We start from the raw sequence: 24,884 nt of genomic DNA, 5'->3' as shown, positions 1-24,884 counted from the left end.
GAAACAGGAAATCGACGATATCTAAATGGCACATTACTACATTTCTAAAGCAATTTTGCCTTCGTTTTCCATTCACACTTAACGTTTTACACCCCGGGGTAGCAATCTAAGACCACTCCCGGAGCAGGAAGGACTTGGGCAAGTGGACAACTCACTCCAAAAAAAGATTTCAAGAGAGTGGAACGCGGTGAGACATTTCAAAAACTTCAATAGCTTCGCCTGTGACCTTCGCTTCACAATTACTGTGCACTTGCTGTCTTTGAAACTTAAAACCAGAAAGAGAAAGAACATGAAATAGCATAGGGATGGTATTTTTTTTTATGGAAGTCATTGTGTAAAGCAGTGTTTTTCAACCTTTTTTGAGCCAAGGCACATTTTTTGGGGTTGAAAAAATCCGGAGGCAAACCAAAAGCAGAAATTATTAAAAAAACGAAACTCAGTTGACAGTAAAAAAGTCGTTGTTGCTATTGTTGGATATGACTTAACAACCATGCATCAATATACATGTAGCTCTTGTCTCAAAGGAGATGTACTTTTATGAGGGGCCGTTAGGGACATTATTCAGAATTACCTCTTACATACACTACTGAAAACATTTCAGTTGTTTATGTGAGAGCATTTCAGTAGTGTGTATAAGAGTGTTTCAGTAGTGTGTATGAGAGTGTTTCAGTAGTGTGTATAAGAGTGTTTCAGTAGTGTGTATGAGAGTGTTTCAGTAGTGTGTATAAGATTGTTTCAGCGGTGTGTGTGAGAGAAAAACATTTCAGTTGTTTATGTGAGAGCATTTCAGTAGTGTATGTAAGAGGTAATTCTGAATAATGTCCCTAACGGCCCCTCATTTACTGTCACTTACCTGTCACATCACGCCGTGACTTATTTTGACTTTGTTGCTGTTTTCCTGTGTGCAGTGTTCTAGTTCTTATCTTGGCCTCCTTTTTTGAACTTTATGTTTAGCACTGTGAATTCCAGCGGAATTATTCAGAATTATCGTGTTAAGCAATGTCAGCTAAGATTTATCTGAGAGCCAGATGCAGTCATCAAAAGAGCCACATCTGGCTCTAGAGCCATAGGTTCCCTACCCTTGATTTAAAAGCACCAAACAAGACGATCAGACCTATCAAGGTGGAGATGTAGGAACTACTCGTGACTTACTTCTAAACGTAGGTATTCGTTCTGCTCCCGAGAGAGCAAGCTGAGGATGACACCAGAAGTGGCACGTGTCCGAATCCCGGCCTGAACCCTCGTCTGTCTGGCAGGCAGGGACCACATCAGCTGGAACTGAATGTGGCTGCGTCCGTCAAAGGAGAATTCTGCAACGGCTGCTCCATCAAGAACACACAAAGCATGTTCAAATCATTTAGCTGTCAAATGGAAATACCACAGTAATCTTTTCACCGGAGCAGAGTGATGTTTTTAAGGGGGTAGAAAAAAAAACAACTAAAGTAAAAACACTTTTTATTTGAGTTTGTCCCCTTCAGGATTTCACGATGTTGCGATTACGGCAATTCACGCAAATTCAACCAACACCTGCAAATTAAGCACAGTCTAGCAACTTTGACTATTTACCGCAATTGCTCCGCACATTTTGGCCGATCAAAATGATTTGCACCAATCAAATTAGTCTCAGCAGCACTCAAACTAGGAACGCAATGATTTTTGATTTTGACAGCAGGATTTACAGTCTAATGAATAATCACGGTCTTCCAAGTATCACGATTTGTAGGCCTTGAATAATTTCACGACAAAAAATATATATTAAAATCACATGGACATTGGATAGAGGTTTTGATGTGTTATTTAATGCTGTTTGAAATAGGATTAATCAAGTTGTAACATTATCATAACATTTTAAAATATTACATGGGTGTGAGTTTTCCTTGCCCTTTTGTGGGTTCTTCCGAGGATGTTGTAGTCGTAATGATTTGTGCAGTCCTTTGAGATATTTGTGATTTGGGGCTATATAAATAAACATTGATTGATTGATTGATTGATTGATTTAAAACAAAAAGCATTGAAAAATATAAATACATTCATTAGTGGTGTTGTCCCGATACCAATATTCTGGTACCGATACCAAAATTATTTCGATACCTTTTGATGAATAAAGGGGACCACAAAAAAAATGCATTATTGTCTTTATTTTAACAAAAAAAATCTTACGGTACGTTAAAAATATGTTTCTTATTGCAAGTTTGTCCTTAAATAAAATTGTGGACATACAAGACAACTTGTCTTTTATTAGTAAGTAAGCAAACAAAAGCTCCCAATTTAGTCTGTTGAAATATGCAGTAACATATTGTGTTATTAATCATTTCGTCAAAATTATTAAGGACAAGTGGTCGAAAATTAATTCTTAATCTACTTGTTCATTTAATGTTAAAATGTGCTTACTTTCTCTTTTAACATGTTCTATCTACACTTCTGTTAAAATGTAATAATCATTTATTCTTCTGTTGTTTGATACTTTACTTTTGTTTTGGATGATACCACACATTTGGGCATCAGTCAGATACCAAGTAGTTACAGGATCATACATTAGTCGTATTCAAAGTCCTCATGTGTCCTGGAACATATTTCCAGAGTTTATAAGCAAAATATAGATTTATTTTTTTAAATGAAAGATGTTGTGATGCCAAAAACAAATTGACGTTATCATCGTAGTATCGACTAAATACGCTCCTGTACTTGGTATCATTACAGCTAAGGTGTGTTTTGAAGCATGTTTAGCTATTCCTAGTCTTGCAGGGATGATACTTGTAAGAAACGTACTTTATTTGTCGCCATGGAGGTGAGGATTACTGATTTAGAAGTAGCTAAAACACTGCCGATTGCGGATGTACTTTAGCCGCTAGCTAGCTAGCCATGTCTTTTAAAGCGCTTCAGTGTTATAACTTCCCCTTTATCGTTAGTTTTTAAGCCAACATGCATCCGTTCTCCCTTTTCTGTTCACACACTGTGTCTGCTTGTAAGTGCTCGGTGATTGTGCGCTGCCGTAACTGCTCATCTGCTCGTGAAACCAGCAATGTCAGGACGTGACGACGACAGGGGAAAGCGGGGGATGGCAGTCCTGTACTTTTCAGAGGCGGTACAGTACCGAATATCATTCATTAGTATCGCGGTACTATACTAACATACTTTGTTTACATTTTGATACCTGTGAGCTAAGGTGTGTTTTGAAGCATGTTTAGCTATTCCTAGTCTTGCAGGGATGATACTTGTAAGAAACGTACTTTATTTGTCGCCATGGAGGTGAGGATTACTGATTTAGAAGTAGCTAAAACACTGCCGATTGATGTACTTTAGCCGCTAGCTAGCTAGCCATGTCTTTTAAAGCGCTTCAGTGTTATAACTTCCCCTTTATCGTTTGTTTTTAAGCCAAAATGCATCCGTTCTCCCTTTTCTGTTCACACACTGTGTCTGCTTGTAAGTACTCGGTGATTGTGCGCTGCCGTAACTGCTCATCTGCTCGTAAAACCAGCAATGTCAGGACGTGACGACGACGGGGGAAAGCGGGGGATGGCAGACTTGTACTTTTCAGAGGCGGTACAGTACCGAATATCATTCATTAGTATCGCGGTACTATACTAACATACTATACAACCCAATTCATTAGTAATAGTATTAATAATATAAGAAAATGGTTGACTTTTTTGCAGGATGTTATATATGTAGTTTGATCATTTTCCTCGACTGATGCACTTAAATCATGTGGTTTCATTTGTACATATCTAGCATCATCTACAAAGATATGAAGAATTAAGATATACAGTGGACACATTTAGAAAATACTTAGAAAACTCATCCCGTGGACTGGATAAAACCTGTTCGTGGGCCTGATCCGGCCCTCGGGCCGTAGGTTTGACCCGCCTGGATTAGACTCTTTAGTCATTGCCTTTTTTGGCAGATTTGCAAATGGGTGAGCCATCGTCTTCAATAAATTCATGGTCATTTTTTAAGAACACAAAATGTTGCCACACAGCAGGTTTTACCTTTTTTTTTTAGGGGGGATAAACGTTTGCCTTTTTGTCCTGCTGTGATGGTTAAGGTAATGTAAAATATTTGCATGTGTCTTGACAGGTGCATATGAGCGCGTGCACATTTGTTTTCGTTCCGTGCAGGCTGTGTCAAAAATCCTAGACGAACCGGACAGTAGGGCTGCGAATCTTTGGGTGTCCCACGATTCGATTCAATATCGATTCTTGGGGTTACGATTCGATTCAAAATCTATTTTTCTTTTAATTCAACACGATTCTCGATTCAAAAACGATTTTTTTCCCGATTTAAAAGGATTCCCTGTTAATTCAATACATAGATTTCAGCAGGATCTACCCCAGTCTGCTGACATGCTAGCAGAGTAGTAGATTTTTGTAAAAAGCTTTTATAATTGTAAAGGACAATGTTTTATCAACTGATTGCAATAATGTAAATTAGTTTTAACTATTAAACGAACCAAAAATATGACTTATTTTATATTTGTGAAAATATTGGACACAGTGTGTTGTCAAGCTTATGAGATGCCATGCAAGTGTAAGCCACTGTGACACTATTGTTCTTTTTTATTATTATTATAAATGTCCAATGATAATGTCAATGAGGGATTTATAATCACTGCTATGCTGAATTATAACTAATACCGCTGGGTGACGTCATACGCAAATACGGTGTTAGCTTTCACTGTTATGCTGATGACACCCAACTCTACATGCCCCTAAAGCTGACCAACACGCCGGACTGTAGTCAGTTGGAAGCGTGTCTTAATGAAATTAAACAATGGATGTCCGCTAACTTTTTGCAACTTAATGCCAAAAAAAACGGAAATGCTGATTATCGGTCCTGCTAGACACCGACCTTTATTTAATAATACAACTTTAACATTTGACAACCAAATAATAAAACAAGGTGACTCTGTAAAAAATCTGGGTATTATCTTCGACCCAACTCTCTCCTTTGAGTCACACATTAAAAGCGTTACTAAAACGGCCTTCTTTCATCTCCGTAATATCGCTAAAATTCGCTCCATTTTGTCCACTAAAGACGCCGAGATCATTATCCATGCGTTTGTTACGTCTCGCCTCGATTACTGTAACGTATTATTTTCGGGTCTCCCCATGTCTAGCATTAAAAGATTACGGTTGGTACAAAATGCGGCTGCTAGACTTTTGACAAGAACAAGAAAGTTTGATCACATTACGCCTGTACTGGCTCACCTGCACTGGCTTCCTGTGCACTTAAGATGTGACTTTAAGGTTTTACTACTTACGTATAAAATACTACACGGTCTAGCTCCAGCCTATCTTGCCGATTGTATTGTACCATATGTCCCGGCAAGAAATCTGCGTTCAAAAGACTCCGGCTTATTAGTGATTCCTAGAGCTCAAAAAAAGTCTGCGGGCTATAGAGCGTTTTCCGTTCGGGCTCCAGTACTCTGGAATGCCCTCCCGGTAACAGTTCGAGATGCCACCTCAGTAGAAGCATTTAAGTCTCACCTTAAAACTCATCTGTATACTCTAGCCTTTAAATAGACCTCCTTTTTAGACCAGTTGATCTGCCGCTTCTTTTCTTTCTCCTATGTCCCCCCCTCCCTTGTGGAGGGGGTCCGGTCCGATAACCATGGATGAAGTACTGGCTGTCCAGAGTCGAGACCCAGGATGGACCGCTCGTCGGGACCCAGGATGGACCGCTCGCCTGTATCGGTTGGGGACATCTCTATGCTGCTGATCCGCTTGAGATGGTTTCCTGTGGACGGGACTCTCGCGGCTGTGTTGGAGCCACTATGGATTGAACTTTCACAGTATCATGTTAGACCCGCTCGACATCCATTGCTTTCGGTCCCCTAGAGGGGGGGGTTGCCCACATCTGAGGTCCTCTCCAAGGTTTCTCATAGTCAGCATTGTCACTGGCGTCCCACTGGATGTGAATTCTCCCTGCCCACTGGGTGTGAGTTTTCCTTGCCCTTTTGTGGGTTCTTCCGAGGATGTTGTAGTCGTAATGATTTGTGCAGTCCTTTGAGACATTTGTGATTTGGGGCTATATAAATAAACATTGATTGATTGATTGATATTGATACCGTTGTTGATAAAATTAATTTTTGTTTCACTACTTTTGGTTTGTTCTGTGTCGTGTTTGTGTCTCCTCTCAATTGCTCTGTTTATTGCAGTTCTGAGTGTTGCTGGGTCAGGTTTGGTTTTGGAATTGGATTGCATTGTTATGGTATTGCTGTGTATTGTTTTGTTGGATTGCTAAAAAAATACAAAATAAAAGAAAAAGAAAAAAAATTAAATCGATTTTTAAAAATGACAATCGATCCTGAATTGCACAACGTGAGAATCGCGATTCAAATTCAAATCGATTTTTTTCCCCACACCCCTACTGGACAGTGATTTAAAAAAATGCTTACGCTGGTCACATTGCGGTCCTGTAAAGCCCAATTCACATTGGCAGCTGACTGAGCCCAACTCGCTGGTGCAACGCCCCGACGTGCCGCAGTAAGGCCCGGGTTGTGGCTCCCTCTTGGTGCAGTGATCGTCTCTAAAAGAGCAGCCTGGCACACTGTTCAAAGATTGGGCTGGAGATCCAAGGTCGAAAAGCTGAGCAGAAGAATGCAGCAAAAACATGTTGAGTAGGGATGGGTATTGTTTACATTTGAACCAACACTAGTACCAAACTTAAGCGTTGCCGGTGTTTGGTTCGATGTCTGCTACCCGACACTACTGAGAATGTGTGTGCATGGGCACGAATGCAAATATTAAAAATATTTTCCCAGAAAAAAATACTCATCAAAAGCAACCGCCTTGTATGCCTCGTGTACAAGTATGTCGTGATCTTAAAGGCCTACTGAAATGAGATTTTCTTATTCAAACGGGGATAGCAGGTCCATTCTATGTGTCATACTTGATCATTTCAAAATTTTGCCATATTTTTGCTGAAAGGATTTAGTAGAGAACATCGATGATAAAGTTCGCAACTTTTGGTCGCTAACAAAAAAGCCCTGCCTGTACCGGAAGTAGCAGACGATGTGCGCGTGACGTCACGGGTTGTGGAGCTCCTCACATCTGAACATTGTTTACAATCATGGCTACCAGCAGCGAGTGCGATTCGGACCAAAAAAGCGACGATTTCCCCATTAATTTGAGCGAGGACGAAAGATTTGTGGATGAGGAAAGTGAGAGTGAAGGACTACAAAAAAAAAAAAGGCGAGGCAGAGGGAGTGATTCAGATGTTATTAGACACTTTTACTTGGATAATTCTGGAAAATCCCTTATCTGCTAATTGTGTTACTAGTGTTTTAGTGAGATTATATGGTCGTAACTGAAAGTCGGAGGGGTGTGACCGCCAGTGTCTTCAATGGAAGCCACGTTTCTCGACGAGGCAAGGCAGCCGGGCTGATATTTGTTTTCTTCCCTCCTCCACGGTGTAAGCATCCGACGGTCGGGGGCGGCCGGTGGAGGAGGCCAGAGAGTTTGCAGCTGCAGGAGGCACGACGCAAGCTCTCCGCTCATAACTACGGTAAGAGCCGACTTAATATCACAATTTTCTTACCAAAACCTGCCGGTTGACATGTGGTAGGGAGCCATGTTCGCTTGACCGCTCTGTTCCATTGTAAAGCTTCACTGTAAGCTTTCGGGAGTCTAAACAAGGAAACACCAGCTGTGTTTGTGTTGCTAAAGGCGGCCGCAATACACCGCTTCCCGCCTACATCTTTCTTCTTTGACGTCTCCATTATTAATTGAACAAATTGCAAAATATTCAGCAACACAGATGTCCAGAATACTGTGTAATTATGCGATTAAAGCAGACGACTTATAGCTTGGATTGGGCTGGAAAAAAATGTCCGCTACAACCGGTGACGTCAAACGCACGCGTCAACATACCGCGACGTTTTCAACAGGATACTTTGCGCGAAACTTAAAATTGCAATTTAGTAAACTAAAAAGGCCGTATTGGCATGTGTTGCAATGTTAATATTTCATCATTGATATATAAACTATCAGCGGCGTGGTCAGTAGTAGTGGCTTTCAGTAGGCCTTTAAATGATGCTTCTTTTATCTTACATCTTCTGACCAGCAAGAATGCAGACAATTACAGTGTGACAAATTTCACATTGTACATTAACGGACAGTAAGCATGTAGAACAGGGGTCTCAGACACGAGGCCCGCGGTCCAATTGCGGCCCGCGAGACGTTATTTTGCGGCCCCCACCTTAATATAAAAGATTAATGTTAGTGCGGCACGCACATTTTATATGAATGGGGCTTGACAGCGTTGTGTTATTTAGGTCGAAAATGGCTCCTTCAACGTTCTGGGTTGCCTACCCCTGCATTAGTGGAAAAGCGACAAATGAGTGAAAGCGACAGAGACGTTGCCATGGAGACGAGGGTTTTCTCACGTGCCTGGCTGCAGTCAGACCGCGACACCTGTCCGTCAGTATTAACCTAGACCATTTCAAACCGTTATTTGTTTTTTTTATTGCTTAAATTGCATTGCCTCACACGATGAACACTACATATATTTCTATATGACGCCGGATGACTCCCCGGGAGCCATCACTTTTTTGCGCTCGCTATCCTGGTACTATTATCCGCCGACTGCCGTGTTGCTGTAGGAGGAAAAGCGGAACGACACATTACGGAAATAACATTTATTCTCCATGCGTTGGCTAAATACAAATATATCCCACAACCCCAAACATGTCTTTTTCAAAGCCTGCAGTGAAGAGAAAGGTTCGTGATGAGCAAAGACAATTCCAGGAAAAGTGGGAGATGCAATATTTATTTGTTGAGCTCAGGGGCACCCCGACATGTCTTATTTGCACAGAGAAAGTTGCGGTGCACGAGGGATACAATTTGAAACATCCTTATACAACTAGACATGCTGAGGAGTATGCAACATTTGTTTTGAAGAAACATTTTCATGCGGCCCAGCCTCACCCAGACTCTGCATCCAGTGGTCCCCAGGTATATTGAGTTTGAGACCCTTGATGTAGAGAAATACAGCGTGAGGAAGTTCACATCGGCGCAAACACTGCGAGCTTACATTTTCATTTTAATCACCGTTTTATGCGTATTTTATATCGGGAACACTTTATGTTACCATGGCGACACTATTCACGAATAACCAAAAACATCGGCCGATTGAATGGGAACATACCTTAATAATGGGGAATATTTTTAGAAGATCTGCGAGATTCCTTCCTCTTATAAAAAAAAAACGAATTGTTATGCACACTCAAATGTGGAATCAAAGCCTAACAAATCTTATCAATTCCCATAACTTACATGGTCTGGTTATAAGGCCTGCAGCTCATTCCAACATGAGCACCCTTGAGGCTGTCACTAGTCAAACACCACTGTTTACAATACCCCAACTCCTTAAAGGGGAACATTATCATAATTTCAAAAGGGTTAAAAACAGTAAAAATCAGTTCCCAGTGGCTTGTTGTATTTTTTGAAACCTTTTTCAAAATTTTACCGGTCCCGGAATATCCCTAAATAAAGCTTTAAAGTGCCTTATTTTCGCTATCTTCGAAATCACTATCCATTTCCCTGTGATGTCATACAGGGCTGCCAATACAAACAACATGGCGGTTACCACAGCAACATATAGCGACATTAGCTCGGATTAAGACTCGGATTTCAGCGGCTTAAGCGATTCAACAGATTACGCATGTATTGAAACAGATGATCGGAGTATGGAAACAGATAGCGAAAACGAAATTGAAGAAGAAATTGAAGCTATTGAGCGAATAGCTATTGATGCTATTCGGTCATAGCGTGGGTGTACCTAATGAAATGGCCCATAGCATGGCTGCCTTATTAGCATCGCCGGTAAAATGTGCAGACCAAACGATCAGGACTTTCCCATCTTGTGACACTGGAGCAACTTAAATCCGTTGATTGGTAAGTGTTTGTTTCGCATTAAATGTGGGTCTCTAGTTTCAAATGTACACACAGCTAGCGTAAATAGCATGTAAGCATTGATTAGCGTAGCATGTTAGCATCGATTAGCTGGCAGTCATGCGGTGACCAAATATGTCTGAGTAGCACATAAGTCAACAACATCAACAAAACTCACCTTTGTGATTTCGTTGACTTAATCGTTGCAAATGCATCTGCAGGTTATCCATACATCTCTGTGCCATGTCTGCCTTAGCATCGCCGGTCAAATGTGAAGACACTCTGGTACATTCAATGGGGTCTGGCGGCAGATTTCTTGCCAGTGGTGCAACTTGAATCCCTCCCTGTTAGTGTTGTTACACCCTCCGACAACACACCAACGAGGCATGATGTCTCGAAAGTTCCAAAAAATAGTCGAAAAAACGGAAAATAACAGAGCTGAGACCCAGTGTTTGTAATGTGAAAATGAATATGGCGGGTGTGTTACCTCGGTTACGTCACGTTCTGACGTCATCACTAAAAGACCGATAAACAGAAAGGCGTTTAATTTGCCAAAATTCACCCATTTAGAGTTCGGAAATCGGTTAAAAAAATGCATGGTCTTTTTTTCTGCAACATCAAGGTATATATTGACGCTTACATAGGTTTGGTGATAATGTTCCCCTTTAAAGGCCTACTGAAAGCCACTACTAGCGACCACACAGTCTGATAGTTTATATATCAATGATGAAATATTAACATTGCAACACATGCCAATACGGCCTTTTTAGTTTACTAAATTGCAATTTTAAATTTCCCGCGGAGTTTCTTGTTGAAAATGTCGCGGAATCATGACGCGTGCACGTGACGTCACGGACTGTAAGGAGATATTAGCGCAGCACCACTTACGGCTAAAAGTCGTCTCTTTTCACCGCAAAATTACACAGTATTCTGGACATCTGTGTTGCTGAATCTTTTGCAATTTGTTCAATAATAATGGAGAAGTCAAAGTAGAAAGATGGAGTTGGGAAGCTTTAGCCTTTAGCCACACAAACACACGGTGATTCCTTGTTTAAAATTCCCGGAGGTGAAGCTTGACTATGGATCAGAGCGGTCAAGCGAACATGGTTCCTGACCACATGTCAACAGGTAGGTTTCGGTGAGAAAATTGTGTTAAAAAGTCACCTCTTACCGGAGATCTGTGGAGTTTGCGCCATCCTTGTATCTGCCATGACTTCCCTCAGGCACCGGCCTCAAGACACCCGTGGACACACCCCTCCGACTATCAGGTACTATTTAATCTAACTAAAACACTAGCAACACGACAGAAAGATAAGGGGTTTCCCAGAATTATCCTAGTAAATGTGTCTAAAAACATCTTTTTTTTTTACTTTATTTATTTATTTTTTTATTTTTTTCTAGTCCTTCGCTATCAATATCATCATCCACAAATCTTTCATCCTTGCTCAAATTAATGGGGGAATTGTCGTTTTCTCGGTCCGAATAGCTCTTGCTGCTGGAGGCTCCCGTTATAAACAATGTGAGGACGTGAGGAACCCTCACCCTTGTGACGTCATCGTCTGCTACTTCCGGTAAAGGCAAGGCTTTTTTATCAGCACTGAAAGTTGCAAACTTTATCGTCGATGTTCTCTATTAAATCCTTTCAGCTAAAGTATGGCAATATCGTGAAATGATCAAGTATGACACATAGAATGGACCTGCTATCCCCGTTTGAATAAGAAAATCTCATTTCAGTAGGCCTTTAAATACAGCTCAGAATGCACACAATAAAAAATATTTACAAAAAGAGGAAAACAATATTAACAGACTACTAAAATTGTTTTTATCACCACTAATTTTCCTCTCTGTATGTGTCTGGCCAAAGTCTAGTTTCACTTTGATGTTCAAGTAACCATGGCGACGCTATTTATGATTTAACAAAAATGGGCCAATTGAATGGGTACGCCTATTTTGTCTAATACCAGACGAACCGACCAACGAACACCCACGTGTGTTTCCTCCTCTCCAAGGTTCTCATAGTCATCATTGTCACAGACGTCCCACTGGGTGTGAGTTTTTCCTTGCCCTTATGTGGGCCTACCGAGGATGTCGTAGTGGTTCGTGTTGTGGTTTGTGCAGCCCTTTGAGACACTAGTGATTTAGGGCTATATAAGTAAACATTGATTGATTGATTGATTATGCCGTCAGAAATGTCTCATTCGCCCCAATAAACGTATTCTAAATTGGAAACAGTTTGTGTTACCATGGCAATGCTACCCATTAACAAAAAACAAACAAACACTTTTTATCTACTATGGGATGAGCCAGCCAACGAACCCCCACATATGTTATACCATCGGACAGGTCTCGTTTGCCCCGATAAACGTATTTTGAATTGGAAAAATGTTGTGTTACCATGGCAACGCTATCCATAAACAAAAAAAACAAAAAGCACTTTTTATCTGCTACGGGACGAACCGGCCAACGAACCCCCACATATGTTATACCATCGGAAAGGTCTCGTTTGGCCCAATAAAAGTATTTTAAATTGGAAACATTTTGTGTTACCATGGCAACGCTATCCATGAACACAAAAAAAAATAAAAAATGTATCTACTACGGGACGAACCAGCCAACGAACCCCCACATATGTTATACCATCAGAAAGATCCCGTTTGCGCTGATAGGCGTGTTTTAAATCAGAAAAAATGTGTGTTACCGTAGCTTACATGGTTTGGTTATAAGGCCTTCAGCTCATACTAATATTTAGGCATTCACTATATAAACACCACTGTCCCCATTAGCCCAACTCCTTAATCACAACTCAGAAGCACGCAATATCAAATAATCACAATACAAATATTTACAAAAAGATGGAAACAATATCAACAAACTACTAAAATTGTCTTTATCAAAACTAATTTTCCTTTCTGTATGTGTGTGGCCAAAGTCCAGTTTCGCTTTTGATGTTCAAGTAACCATGGCGACGCTATTCATGATTTATCAAAAAAATGCGCTGATTTTTTTGCAAAAATGAGCCAATTGAATGGGTACACCTATTTTGTCTAATACGAGACAAACCGGCCAACGAACCCCCACATGTGTTATACCGTCAGAAATGTCTCATTAGCCCCAGTAAATGTATTCTAAATTGGAAACAGTTTGTGTTACTTTGGCAACGCTATCCATGAACAAAAAAAAAAAACACTTTTTGTCTACTACGGGATGAACAGGCCAACGAACCCCCACATATGTTATACCATCGGAAAGGTCCTGTTTGCCCCGATAAACATATTTTAAATTGAAAACATTATGTGTTACCATGGCAACGCTATTCATGAACAAAAAAAATAACACTTTTTATTTACTACGGGACGAACCGGCCAACGAACCCCCACATATGTTATACCATCGGAAAGGTCTCGTTTGCCCCAATAAAATTTTTTTAAATTGGAAACATGTTGTGTTACCTGGCAACGCTATCCCTGAACACAAAAAAAAAACATTTTTCTCTACTACGGGACGCACCGGCCAACGAACCCCCACATATGTTATACCGTCAGAAAGGTCCCGTTTGCGCCGATAGGCGTTTTTTAAATTAGTAACATTTTGTGTTACCGTAGCTTACATGGTCTGGTTATAAGGTTTGCAGCTCATTCCAATATGAGTGCCCTTTAGGCAGTCACTAGTCAAACACCACTGTTTACATTAGCCCAACTCCTTAATCACAGCTCAGAAGCACACAATATTAAATAATTAGTACAAAAATATTTACAAAACGAGGAAAACAATATCAACAAACTACTAAAATTGTCTTGATCAAAACTAATTTTCCTTTCTGTATGTGTCTGGCCAAAGTCTAGTTTCGCTTTTGATGTTCAAGTAACCATGGCGACGCTATTTATGATTTAAAAAAAAAAATACGCAGATTTTTTTGCAAAAATGAGCGGATTGAATGGGTACGCTTATTTTGTCTAATACGAGACGAACTGGCCAACGAACCCCCACATGTGTTATACCGTCAGAAATGTCTCATTCGCCCCAATAAACGTATTCTAAATTGGAAACAGTTTGTGTTACAATGGCAACGCTATCCATGAACAAAAAAAACAAACAATTTCGGTCTACTACTCGATGAACAGGCCAACGAACCCCCACATATGTTATATCATCGGAAAGGTTTCGTTCGCCCCAATAAAAGTATTTTAAATTAGAAACATTTTGTGTTACCCGGCAACGCTATCCATGAACACAAAAAAAAAAACGTTTTCTCTACTACGGGACGAACCGGCCAACGAACCCCCACATATGTTATACCGTCAGAAAGGTCCCGTTTGCGCCGATGGGCGTATTTTAAATTAGGAACATTTTGTGTTACCGTAGCTTACATGGTCTGGTTACAAGGTTTGCAGCTCATTCCAATATGAGCACCTTTGAGGCAGTCACTAGTCAAACACCCCTGTCCCCATTAGTCCAACTCCATCACAGCTCAGAAGCACTCAATATTAAATAATCACAATAAAAATATTTACAAAAAGATGGAAACAATATCAATGAACTACTAAAATTGTCTTTATCATCACCAATTTTCCTCTCTGTATGTGTCTGGGCAAAGTCCAGTTTGCTTTTGACGACCACAAACTAATATAAAAGGATAATATGGTAAAATATAAACAGTTTTCAGCGCAAAATTATTAACAGTACTTGAAACAATTTGCATGCATAATAGATGTAAATCAATAGTAGGAAATCTATAACTTTTGCCAGTAAAGGAAGTCAGCTGAAGTGTGGAGGACTTTGAAATAACATGGCAAATACGAATAAAGATATTACAATTGTAACTACAGGTGCTGGTCATATTATTAAAATATCATGAAAAAGTTTATTTATTTTATTAATTCCATTTAGAAAGTCAAACTTTTAGAATGTATAAATTCATTCCAAACAGACTGACACATTTCAAGTGTTTTTTGCCAAAAAGGAGATGATTATAGCTGACAACCAATGAAAACCCTAAATTCAACATCTCAGAAAATTAAAATATGGTGAAAAGGTCAGATATTTAAGACACCTGGTGCCACACTCTAATTAGCTAACTAACTCAAAACACCTGGAAAAGCCTTTAAATGGTCTCTCGTTTTGATTCTGTATGACACACAATCATGGGGAAGACTGCTGACTTGATAACTGTCCAAAAGATGACCATTGATACTTTAAAGAAGGAGGGCAAGACACAAAAGGTCATTGCCAAAGAGGTTCCCAGAGCTCTGTGTCCAAGCACATTAATAGAGAGGCGAAGGGAAGACAAAGATGTGGTAGAAAAAAGTGTACAAGCAAGAGGGATAACCGCGCCCTGGAGAGGATTGTCAAACAAAACCGATTCAAAAATGTGGGGGAGATCCACAAAGAGTGGACTGCAGCTGGAGTCAGTGCTTCAAGAACCACCACGCACCGACGAATGCGAGATATGGGCTTCAGCTGTCACATTCCTTGTGTAAAGCCACTCTTGAATAAGAGACGACGTCAAAAGCGTCTCGCCTGGGCTCAAGACAAAAAGGACTGGACTGCTGCTGAGTGGTCCAAAGTTATTTTTTCAGATGAAAGTAAATTTTGGATCTATCTCCTTTGGAAATCAAGGTCCCAGAGTCTGGAGGAAGACAGGAGAGGCACAGAATCCACGTTGCCTGAAGTCCAGTGTCAAATTTCCACAATGGGTAATGGTCTGGGGTGCCATGTCATCTGCTGGTGTTGGTCCACTGTGTTTCCTGAGGTCTAGGGTCAATGCAGCAGTCTACCAGGAAGTTTTACAACACTTTATGCTGCCTGCCGCGGAGCAATTTTATGGAGGTGAAGATTTAATTATCCAACATGACTTGGCACCTGCACACAGTGCCAAATCTACCAGTACCTGGTTTAAGGACCATGGTATCCCTGTTCTTGATTGGCCTGCAAACTCACCTGACCTTAACCCCATAGAAAAGCTATGTGGTATTGTGAAGCGGAAGATGCGAGATGCCAGACCCAACAATGCTGAAGAGCTGAAGGCCACTATTAAAGCAACCTGGGCTCTCATAACACCTGAGGGTGCAACAGACTGGTGGACTCCATGCCACGCCGTATTGCTGCAGCAATTCAGGCAAAAGGAGCTGCAACTAAGTATTGTTTGCCGTACATGCTGAAACTTTCCATGTTCATACTTTTCAGTTGGCCCACATTTCTAAAAAATGTTTTTTGGTACTAGTCGTAACTAATATTCTAATTTTCTGAGATACTGAATTTGGGATTTTCAGTAATTGTCAGTACTAATCATCAAAATTTAAAGAAATAAACATTTCAAATATATCACTATGTGTGTAATGAATTGATATAATATGTAAGGTTCACGTTCTGAATATAATTACTGAAATAAATAAACTAAACTTTTTCATGATATTTTAATAATATGAACATCACCTGTATATACCAAAGAGTACACCTACTTCAGATGGTAAAAAGAATAACTCATATTTTTGTTTCATCATTCGCATTACATTGACCGCTGACTACAAACTCAAAAATGTAGAAGTAACATATACAGAAGTAAAAGTGGCGTAATGCGAGATTATTTATGCTTTCCGACACAACCTTGGGAATACATTCGCAGAGTATGCAGTATATATTCAAGTGAAGCTCTGTGTTATCTGCACGAACAATGAGGAGAAACTGAGTTTTTGTCGCCTATTTCTCAAACCTACTGTAACCTAACCATGTGTCAAACCAGCCCTCGTAGACAAGACGTACGGTATTGTAAGGATGTACATTACCTTGCTGTCCAGGCGTAGGTTCTTTATGCATCCTACATAGTGTTTGTGCTGCAGCTGAGGGTATTCAAATGACATGTTCACAATGACTCCTCCGAGCTGCAACACGTGACTTCCGTTCAAATACCTGGGACAGAAAAGAACATTTTAATGAATGAGTGAACAGAATACAAACCAAAAAAAAACAACTGAAAACATCCATCCATGCATTTTCTACCGCTTATTCCCTTTTGGGGTCGCTGGCGCCTATCTCAGCTACAATCGGGCGGAAGGCGGGGTACACCCTGGACAAGTCGCCACCTCATCACAGGGCCAACACAGATAGACAGACAACATTCACACTCACATTCACACACTAGGGCCAATTTAGTGTTGCCAATCAACCTATCCCCAGGTGCATGTCTTTGGAGGTGGGAGGGGCCTATCCCCAGGTGCATGTCTTTGGAGGTGGGAGGGGCCTATCCCCAGGTGCATGTCTTTGGAGGTGGGAGGAAGCCGGAGTACCCGGAGGGAACCCACGCATTCACGGGGAGAACATGCAAACTCCACACAGAAAGATCCCGAGCCTGGATTTGAACCCAGGACTGCAGGACCTTCGTATTGTGAGGCAGACGCACTAACCCCTCTGCCACCGTGAAGGCCCCCCAACTGAAAACATGTTCGACATATTCTAGTTTCTTCAAAACAGCCACCCTTTGCGCTGATTACTTTTTCGCACGATCTTGGCATTCTCTCGATGACATTCAAGAGCTAGTCTCCTGAAATGGTTTTTACTTCCCATGTGTTTGGAGCTCATCGAGAGAATGCCACGAGTCTGCAAGGCAGTTTAAGGGTCAGACAAATAGCTTTAAAGACACAAAACATCATCCATCCATCCATTTTCTACCGCTTATTCCCTTTTGGGGTCGCGGGGGGCGCTGGCGCCTATCTCAGCTACAATCGGGCGGAAGGCGGGGTACACCCTGGACAAGTCGCCACCTCATCGCAGGGCCAACACAGCATCATGCGCAACATATAAATACATACAAACCCCGTTTCCATGAGTTGGGAAATTGTGTTGGATGTAAATATAAACAGAATACAATGATTTGCAAATCCTTTTCAAGCCATATTCAGTTGAATATGCTACAAAGACAACATATTTGATGTTCAAACTGATAAACATTTTTCTTTTTTGCAAATAATCATTAACTTTAGAATTTGATGCCAGCAACACGTGACAAAGAAGTTGGGAAAGGTGGCAATAAATACTGATAAAGTTGAGGAATGCTCATCAAACACTTATTTGGAACATCCCACAGGTGTGCAGGCTAATTGGGAACAGGTGGGTGCCATGATTGGGTATAAAAGCAGCTTCCATGAAATGCTAAGTAATTCACAAACAAGGATGGGGCGAGGGTCACCAATTTTTAAGCAAATTGTCGAACTGTTTTAGAACAACATTTCTCAACGAGCTATTGAAAGGAATTTAGGGATTTTACCATCTACGGTCCGTAAAATCATCAAAAGGTTCAGAGAATCTGGAGAAATCACTGCACGTAAGCGATGATATTACGGACCTTTGATCCATCAGGCAGTACTGCATCAAAAACCGACATCATTGTGTAAAGGATATCACCACATGGGTTTAGGAACACTTCATAAATCCTCTGTCAGTAACTACAGTTGGTCGCTACATCTGTAAGTGCAAGTTAAAACTCCACTATGCAAAGCGAAAGCCATTAATCAACAACACCCAAGAGCGCCGCCGGTTTCGCTGGGCCCGAGCTCATCTAAGATGGACTGATGCAAAGTGGAAAACTGTTCAGTGGTCTGACAAGTCCACATTTCAAATTATATTCGGAAACTGTTGACGTGGTGTCCTCCGGAACAGAGAAGAAACTAACCATCCGGACTATTATAGGTGCAAAGTTCAAAAGCCAGCATCTGTGATGATATTGGAGTGTATTAGTGCCCAAGGCATGGGTAACTTACACATCTGTGAAGGCACCATTAATGCTGAATGGTCCATACAGGTTTTGGAGCAACATATGTTGTCATCCAAGCTTATGTCAGCAAAACAATGCCAAGCCACGTGTTCCAACAGCGTTGCTTCGTAGTAAAAGAGTGCGGGTACCTTCCTGGCGCCTGCAGTCCAGACATGTCTGTCATGTAAAATACGACAACAAGACCCCGGACTGTTGAACAACTTAAGCTGTACATCAAGCAAGAATAGTAAAGAATTCCACTTTCAAAGCTTTAACAATTAGTTTCCTCAGTTCCCAAACATTTATTGAGTGTTGTTAATAGAAAAGGTGATGTAACACAGTGGTGAACATGCCCTTTCCCAACTACTTTGGCACGTGTAGCAGCCATGAAATTCTAAGTTAATTATTATTTGCGAAAAAAATAAAGTTTATGAGTTTGAACATCAAATATCTTGTCTTTGTAGTGCATTCAACTGAATATGGGTTGAAAATGATTTGCAAATCATTGTATTCCGTTTATATTTACCTCTAACACAATTTCCAAACTCATATAGAAACGGGGTTTGTACATTATGTAAATATTACGTACATATGTTATATTTTACATAGCTCTATTTAGTCTATTTATACCTGCATCGTCCTTTCCATCCTTACACTTTCCATCATTGTAACTGAGCTACTGTGTGGAACAACTTCCCTTGTGGATCATTAAAGTTTGTCTAAGTCTACCCGAGAAATAAATAGTTTTCTTGTGTGTTACCGTATATTGCAGAACTTACTTCTCACGATTGGGTGTGACTCCTCGAATTTCACAGGATGAGCGATCCTCTGTCATTGCCCAGGAGTCCACACCTTCCGTCTCCATGACAATTGCAGTTGAGCATCGATCGAGAGTAAAGCGCACTTCCTTAAAAATGGGAAGACATTATCAGTTTGTGTGTGTGTGTGTGTGTATGTGTGTGTGCATGTGTGTATTTACAATGACTTAGTGCAGGGGTAGGGAACCTATGGCTTTAGAGCCAGATGTGGCTCTTTTGATGACTACTTCTGGCTCTCGGATAAATCTGAGCTGACATTGCTTAACATGATAAGTAATGAATAATTCCACTTGTAGTAAGTGTTAAAAATAATGTTCAAAACACAAAACATTCTCATGCATTTTTAGTCCATCCATCCGTTTACTACCGCACCTGTTCAAGAAGTTGCGTTAAGAAGTTATTTATTTATTATTGGTTAGTGTGGGGCTTGTCCTCCTGGGGGTTCTTCAGACCACCAAGCACCGACATGAGAGCCCGTTTCAGGGTTACACTATTGTTTTATTTTTCAATAAGTCTCTCAGTTGCTTTCCAGCAATTGTATTTTTCTATTTCGTTCTCACTCGCGCTCTGGCTCCAGCCCCAACCCCATCTCTCCTCCTGGCTGCTGCTTATAATAGACCGACTGGTGATTAGATAACAAGGCGCCGGATGGGCCATCTACGCCACTCTTGCTGATTTCGAGGCCGGTCCTGGCCCACCCCAGTTCGCTGCAGGCCGGCGTGCCACGCCCCCTCCACAGTTAGCTTCAGAATAACAATGTTATTACAAAGAATAAGAGACCTATTATACTCTAGAAATGTTGGTCTTACTTAAAAATGCACGCGTTTAGTTGTGTTCAGTGTTAAAAAAATATATTATATGGCTCTTGCGGAAATACATTTTAAAGAATTTGGCTTTTTGGCTCTCTCAGCCAAAAAGGTTCCCGACCCCTGACTTAGTGGAAAACTGCACAAATTAGAGCATGGATTTTACCATGAATTGATTAACGTGGACCCAGACTTAAACGAGTTGAAAAACTTATTCGGGTGTTACCATTTAGTGGTCAATTGTACGGAATATGTACTGTACTGTGCAATCTACTAATAAAAGCTTCAATCAATCAATCAAAAGCACTAACAACAACACATTCACACATTTCCTAGACAACTACAATGTATCCCACCAGGAATCAACTAATTGTTCTGACACCACCACATAGGGTTGTACGGTGTTCCAGTGTTATTATAGCACCGCGATACTAATGAATCATATTCGGTACTATGCACCATCTCTGAAAAGTACCGGCCCGGCTAATAAAAGACAAGTTTTCTTGTATGTTCAATATTCAATTAAGGACAAAACTGCAATAAGAAACATATGTTTAATGTACCGTAAGATTCTTTGTTAGAATAAAGCCAATAGAGCCATTTTTTGTGGTCCCCTTTATTTAGAAAAGTATCGAAATAATTTTGGTACCGGTACTGGTACCAAGATTTTGGTATTGGGACAACAGTTATACGAAAAAAAAACGATTTGCGTTTCTCCTTCTGATTTATTTACTGACCATCTGCACCAAATCAAGTCTATATGGCATCATATCCAAGATTTCTCATTGTCGTCCCACTGGGTTGAGTTTTTCCTTGTCCTGACGTGGGATCTGAACCGAGGATGTTGTTGTGGCTTGTGCAGCCCTTTGAGACACTTGTGAACTTAGGGCTATATAGATAAACATGGATTGACGATTGACATTGATTGATCCCTGCAAAAATAATTGGACTATATTTTTGTTCTGTTCAATTCTCATTAAATGAGGTTGCTTTGGATGGTATGCAATTGAGCAAAGTTTAGTAAAGTTTTGTTGTTTTGTGCAAGGCGACGAGCAGGCGTGCTCATGTGTTGAAAGTTTAGAGGGGTAATTGTCTTACTTTACTGTTACTCCTCACGTCAAGACGATGCCAGCGTCTGTCAGCCAAGCCAACGCTGTTTATTAATTGAAGAACTAGGGTACCAGAACCATGGTTTATTTTCAGACTGGGCGTTCCACCAATAAGTTCTGTAAGGGGAAAAAAAACAACAACAACAGCATTATTAAACAGGAAGGGAAGCAATTATGAAAGCATCTATTGGTATACCAAAAGCAGCCAAGGTCAGGAAGAAAAAGCAATGCCAAAGAATAAAAAGAAGGCAAATGCAAAAATATGTAGTTTATTCAGGCAAAAGGCCCAAGGGACCAAGAAAATATTGAATATAAAACACAATATGCGGTTTAAAAAAATACAGGGAAGTCATAAATAACTGAGGGAAAAATTAATGGATGGTTAGTAGTGAAACTAAAACAATCAGATGGGTATACTCAAGAAATAAAATGTATCAATAAAGAATAAAATAAAACTGTTAAATGCATTCATAAGATTTATATATTTAATGAATATGATTAAAATGATCTGCGATGAGGTGGCGACTTGTCCAGGGTGTACAACGCCTTCCACCCGATTGTAGCTGAGATAGGCACCAGCGACCCCAAAAGGAATATGCGGTAGAAAATGGATGGATGGATGGATTAAAATGATTGATACAAACTTGTTGCACTTTAACATGCAAACATTTATATAAACGCATTTAACATATTTGTGTTAATCCTTATAACTCTATTTCAAGTTGTTTTTTTCAACACGCAAAAATTAAACAATGAAACTACTGTACCTTAAACATTAAAATTAGACTTTAATATGAAGCAATTCAAATTGAAGGAATTTTATATATTTGTGTTGATCCTTATCATAACTGTATTTCAAGTAGTTTTTTCATTTCGTAAAAAATAAAATAATGAAACTACTGTACCTTAAGGCAGTGGTTCTCAAATGGGGGTACGTGCACCCCTGGGGGTACTTGAAGGTATGCCTAGGGGTACGTGACTTGTTTTTATTTGAAAATTCTAAAAATAGCAACAATTCAAAAATCCCTTATAAATATATTTTTTAAATAATACTTCAACAAAATATGAATGTAAGTTCATAAACTGTGAAAAGAAATACAACAATGCAATATTCAGTGTTGACAGCTGGATTTTTTCGTGGACATGTTCCATAAATATTGATGTTAATCATTTAATTTTTTGTGAAGAATTGTTTGGAATTAAGTTCATGAATCCAGATGGATCTCTATTACAATCCCCAAAGAGGGCACTTTAAGTTGATGATTACTACTATGTGTAGAAATATTTATTTATGATCGAATCACTTGTTTATTTTTCAGCAAGTTTTTAGTTATTTTTTTCAAATCTTTTTTTCCAAATAGTTCAAGAAAGACCACTACAAATGAGCAATATTTTGCACTCTTATACAATTTAATAAATCCGAAACTAATGACATAGTGCTGTATTTTACTTCTTTATCTCTTTTTTTTCAACCAAAAATGCTTTGCTCTGATTAGGAGGTACTTGAAAAAAAAAATATTCACAGGGGGTACATCACTCAAAAAAGGTTAAGAACCACTGCCTTAAACATTAAAATTAGACTTTAATATTAAGCAATTCAAATTACATTTATTTTAAATATTTGTGTTAATCCTTATAATAACTGGATTTAGACTTGGATTTCTTGATCCACAAGGGAAATTGTTCCACACATTTACTCAGTTTCAAAGAATGGAAAGGGTAAGGATGGATAGGATAATGCAGGTATTAACTAGACTAAACATGTACCGTAGTAGCAATATGAAATCTAACATATATGTAATATTTATATATTATATTCACAGTATATAAAATATACCGATATATTATATCACTATTGTATATTTGTATATAATATGTATAATACATTAAAAAAATCCCAATTACCATGTACAATATTACTATATATGTGATATTGTATGTAATATATGTAATATGTATGTATATGTATTTCAAGTTTGTTTTAAATATGTAAAAAAAAAATAAAAATAAATCACACTTAAGTAGCATCTCTGGGTTTTTACTCAGTTCTGTTACTCTTACAAAAAAAAAAATATTTAAAATATTTCAGTAGTGCAATGGTCCAGAGGAAGTTTCATAATTTTGATCTTTTGCAGGCCTTTGGAAGGCCAAATGCCAATATGCATTTACTTTATATTTTTGCGTATCTAATGACATTTTAATTTTTACAGGACAGTCTTTTACCTAAAAAATGTTGATGATGATGATGATTAATTGATTAGGAAAAAAGAAATAATAGTAAAAAAAAAAAAAAAATATCCCATCCCATCCCATCATCTTCCGCTTATCAGAGGTCGGGTCGCGGGGGCAACAGCCTAAGCAGGGAAAACCAAACTTCCCTCTCCCCAGCCACTTCGTCTAGCTCTTCCCGGGGGATCCCGAGGCGTTCCCAGGCCAGCCGGGAGACATAGTCTTCCCAACGTGTCCTGGGTCTTCCCCGTGGCCTCCTACCGGTTGGACGTGCCCTAAACACCTCCCTAGGGAGGCGTTCGGGTGGCATCCTGACCAGATGCCCGAACCACCTCATCTGGCTCCTCTCGATGTGAAGGAGCAGCGGCTTTACTTTGAGTTCCTCCCGGATGGCAGAGCTTCTCAACCTATCTCTAAGGGAGAGACCCGCCACACGGCGGAGGAAACTCATTCCGGCCGCTTGTACCCGTGATCTTATCCTTTCGGTCATGACCCAAAGCTCATGACCATAGGTGAGGATGGGAACGTAGATCGACCGGTAAATTGAGAGCTTTGCCTTCCGGCTCAGCTCCTTTTTCACCACAACGGATCGGTACAACGTCCGCATTTCTGAAGACGCTGCACCGATCCGCCTGTCGATCTCACGATCCGCTCCCTGTACAATCAGTGCCAGAGCTTGGTCCGCATTGCCGGCAGTAATTCGGACACATTTCCAGTGAGGGTTGGACTCCGCCAAGGCTGTCCTTTGTCACCGATTCTGTTCATAACTTTTATGGACAGAATTTCTAGGCGCAGTCAGGGCAATGAGGGGTTCTGGTTTGGTGACCGCAGGATTAGGTCTCTGCTTTTTGCAGATGATGTGGTCCTGATGGCTTCATCTGACCGGGATCTTCAGCTTTCGCTGGATCGGTTCGCAGCCGAGTGTGAAGCGACCGGAATGAGAATCAGCACCTCCAAGTCCGAGTCCATGGTTCTCGCCCGGAAAAGGGTGGAATGCCATCTCCGGGTTGGGGAGGAGACCCTGCCCCAAGTGGAGGAGTTCAAGTACCTAGGAGTCTTGTTCACGAGTGAGAGAAAAAAAAAACAATGTATATATATATATATATATATATATATATGTATATATATATATATATATGTCTTGATGGGATTATCCAGAGAATAGTGCTCGATACCGTGGTAGAGCGCAGTATGTAGGTGTGGGAAAAATCACAAGACTACTTCATCTCTACAGAACTGTTTCATGAGGGGTTCCCTCAATCTGATGATTATATATATATATA

At 40.1% G+C, this 24,884-nt stretch overlaps 1 protein-coding gene across 2 annotated transcripts in view; it reads right to left on the bottom strand.

Annotated features, from left to right (window-relative positions):
- The window catches only part of LOC133563617 (neural-cadherin-like), a 487,520-nt gene that overhangs the window by 111,588 nt on the left and 351,048 nt on the right, over positions 1-24,884 (bottom strand). For both annotated transcript variants that reach the window (XM_061917839.1, XM_061917840.1), the window contains 5 exons: positions 21,362-21,489; positions 19,419-19,546; positions 16,676-16,799; positions 6,398-6,587; positions 1,153-1,319 (listed from right to left, as the gene is read on the bottom strand). In XM_061917839.1, the coding sequence (XP_061773823.1) occupies positions 1,153-1,319; positions 6,398-6,587; positions 16,676-16,799; positions 19,419-19,546; positions 21,362-21,489 (737 nt within the window). The remainder of the gene's footprint in view (positions 1-1,152; positions 1,320-6,397; positions 6,588-16,675; positions 16,800-19,418; positions 19,547-21,361; positions 21,490-24,884) is intronic.

Source organism: Nerophis ophidion, linkage group LG12 (assembly GCF_033978795.1).
Source record: "Nerophis ophidion isolate RoL-2023_Sa linkage group LG12, RoL_Noph_v1.0, whole genome shotgun sequence".
Lineage (NCBI taxonomy): Eukaryota > Metazoa > Chordata > Actinopteri > Syngnathiformes > Syngnathidae > Nerophis > Nerophis ophidion.
The sequence above is the reverse complement of the archived record's forward strand: the minus strand, read 5'-3'. Positions and strand labels throughout refer to the sequence as shown.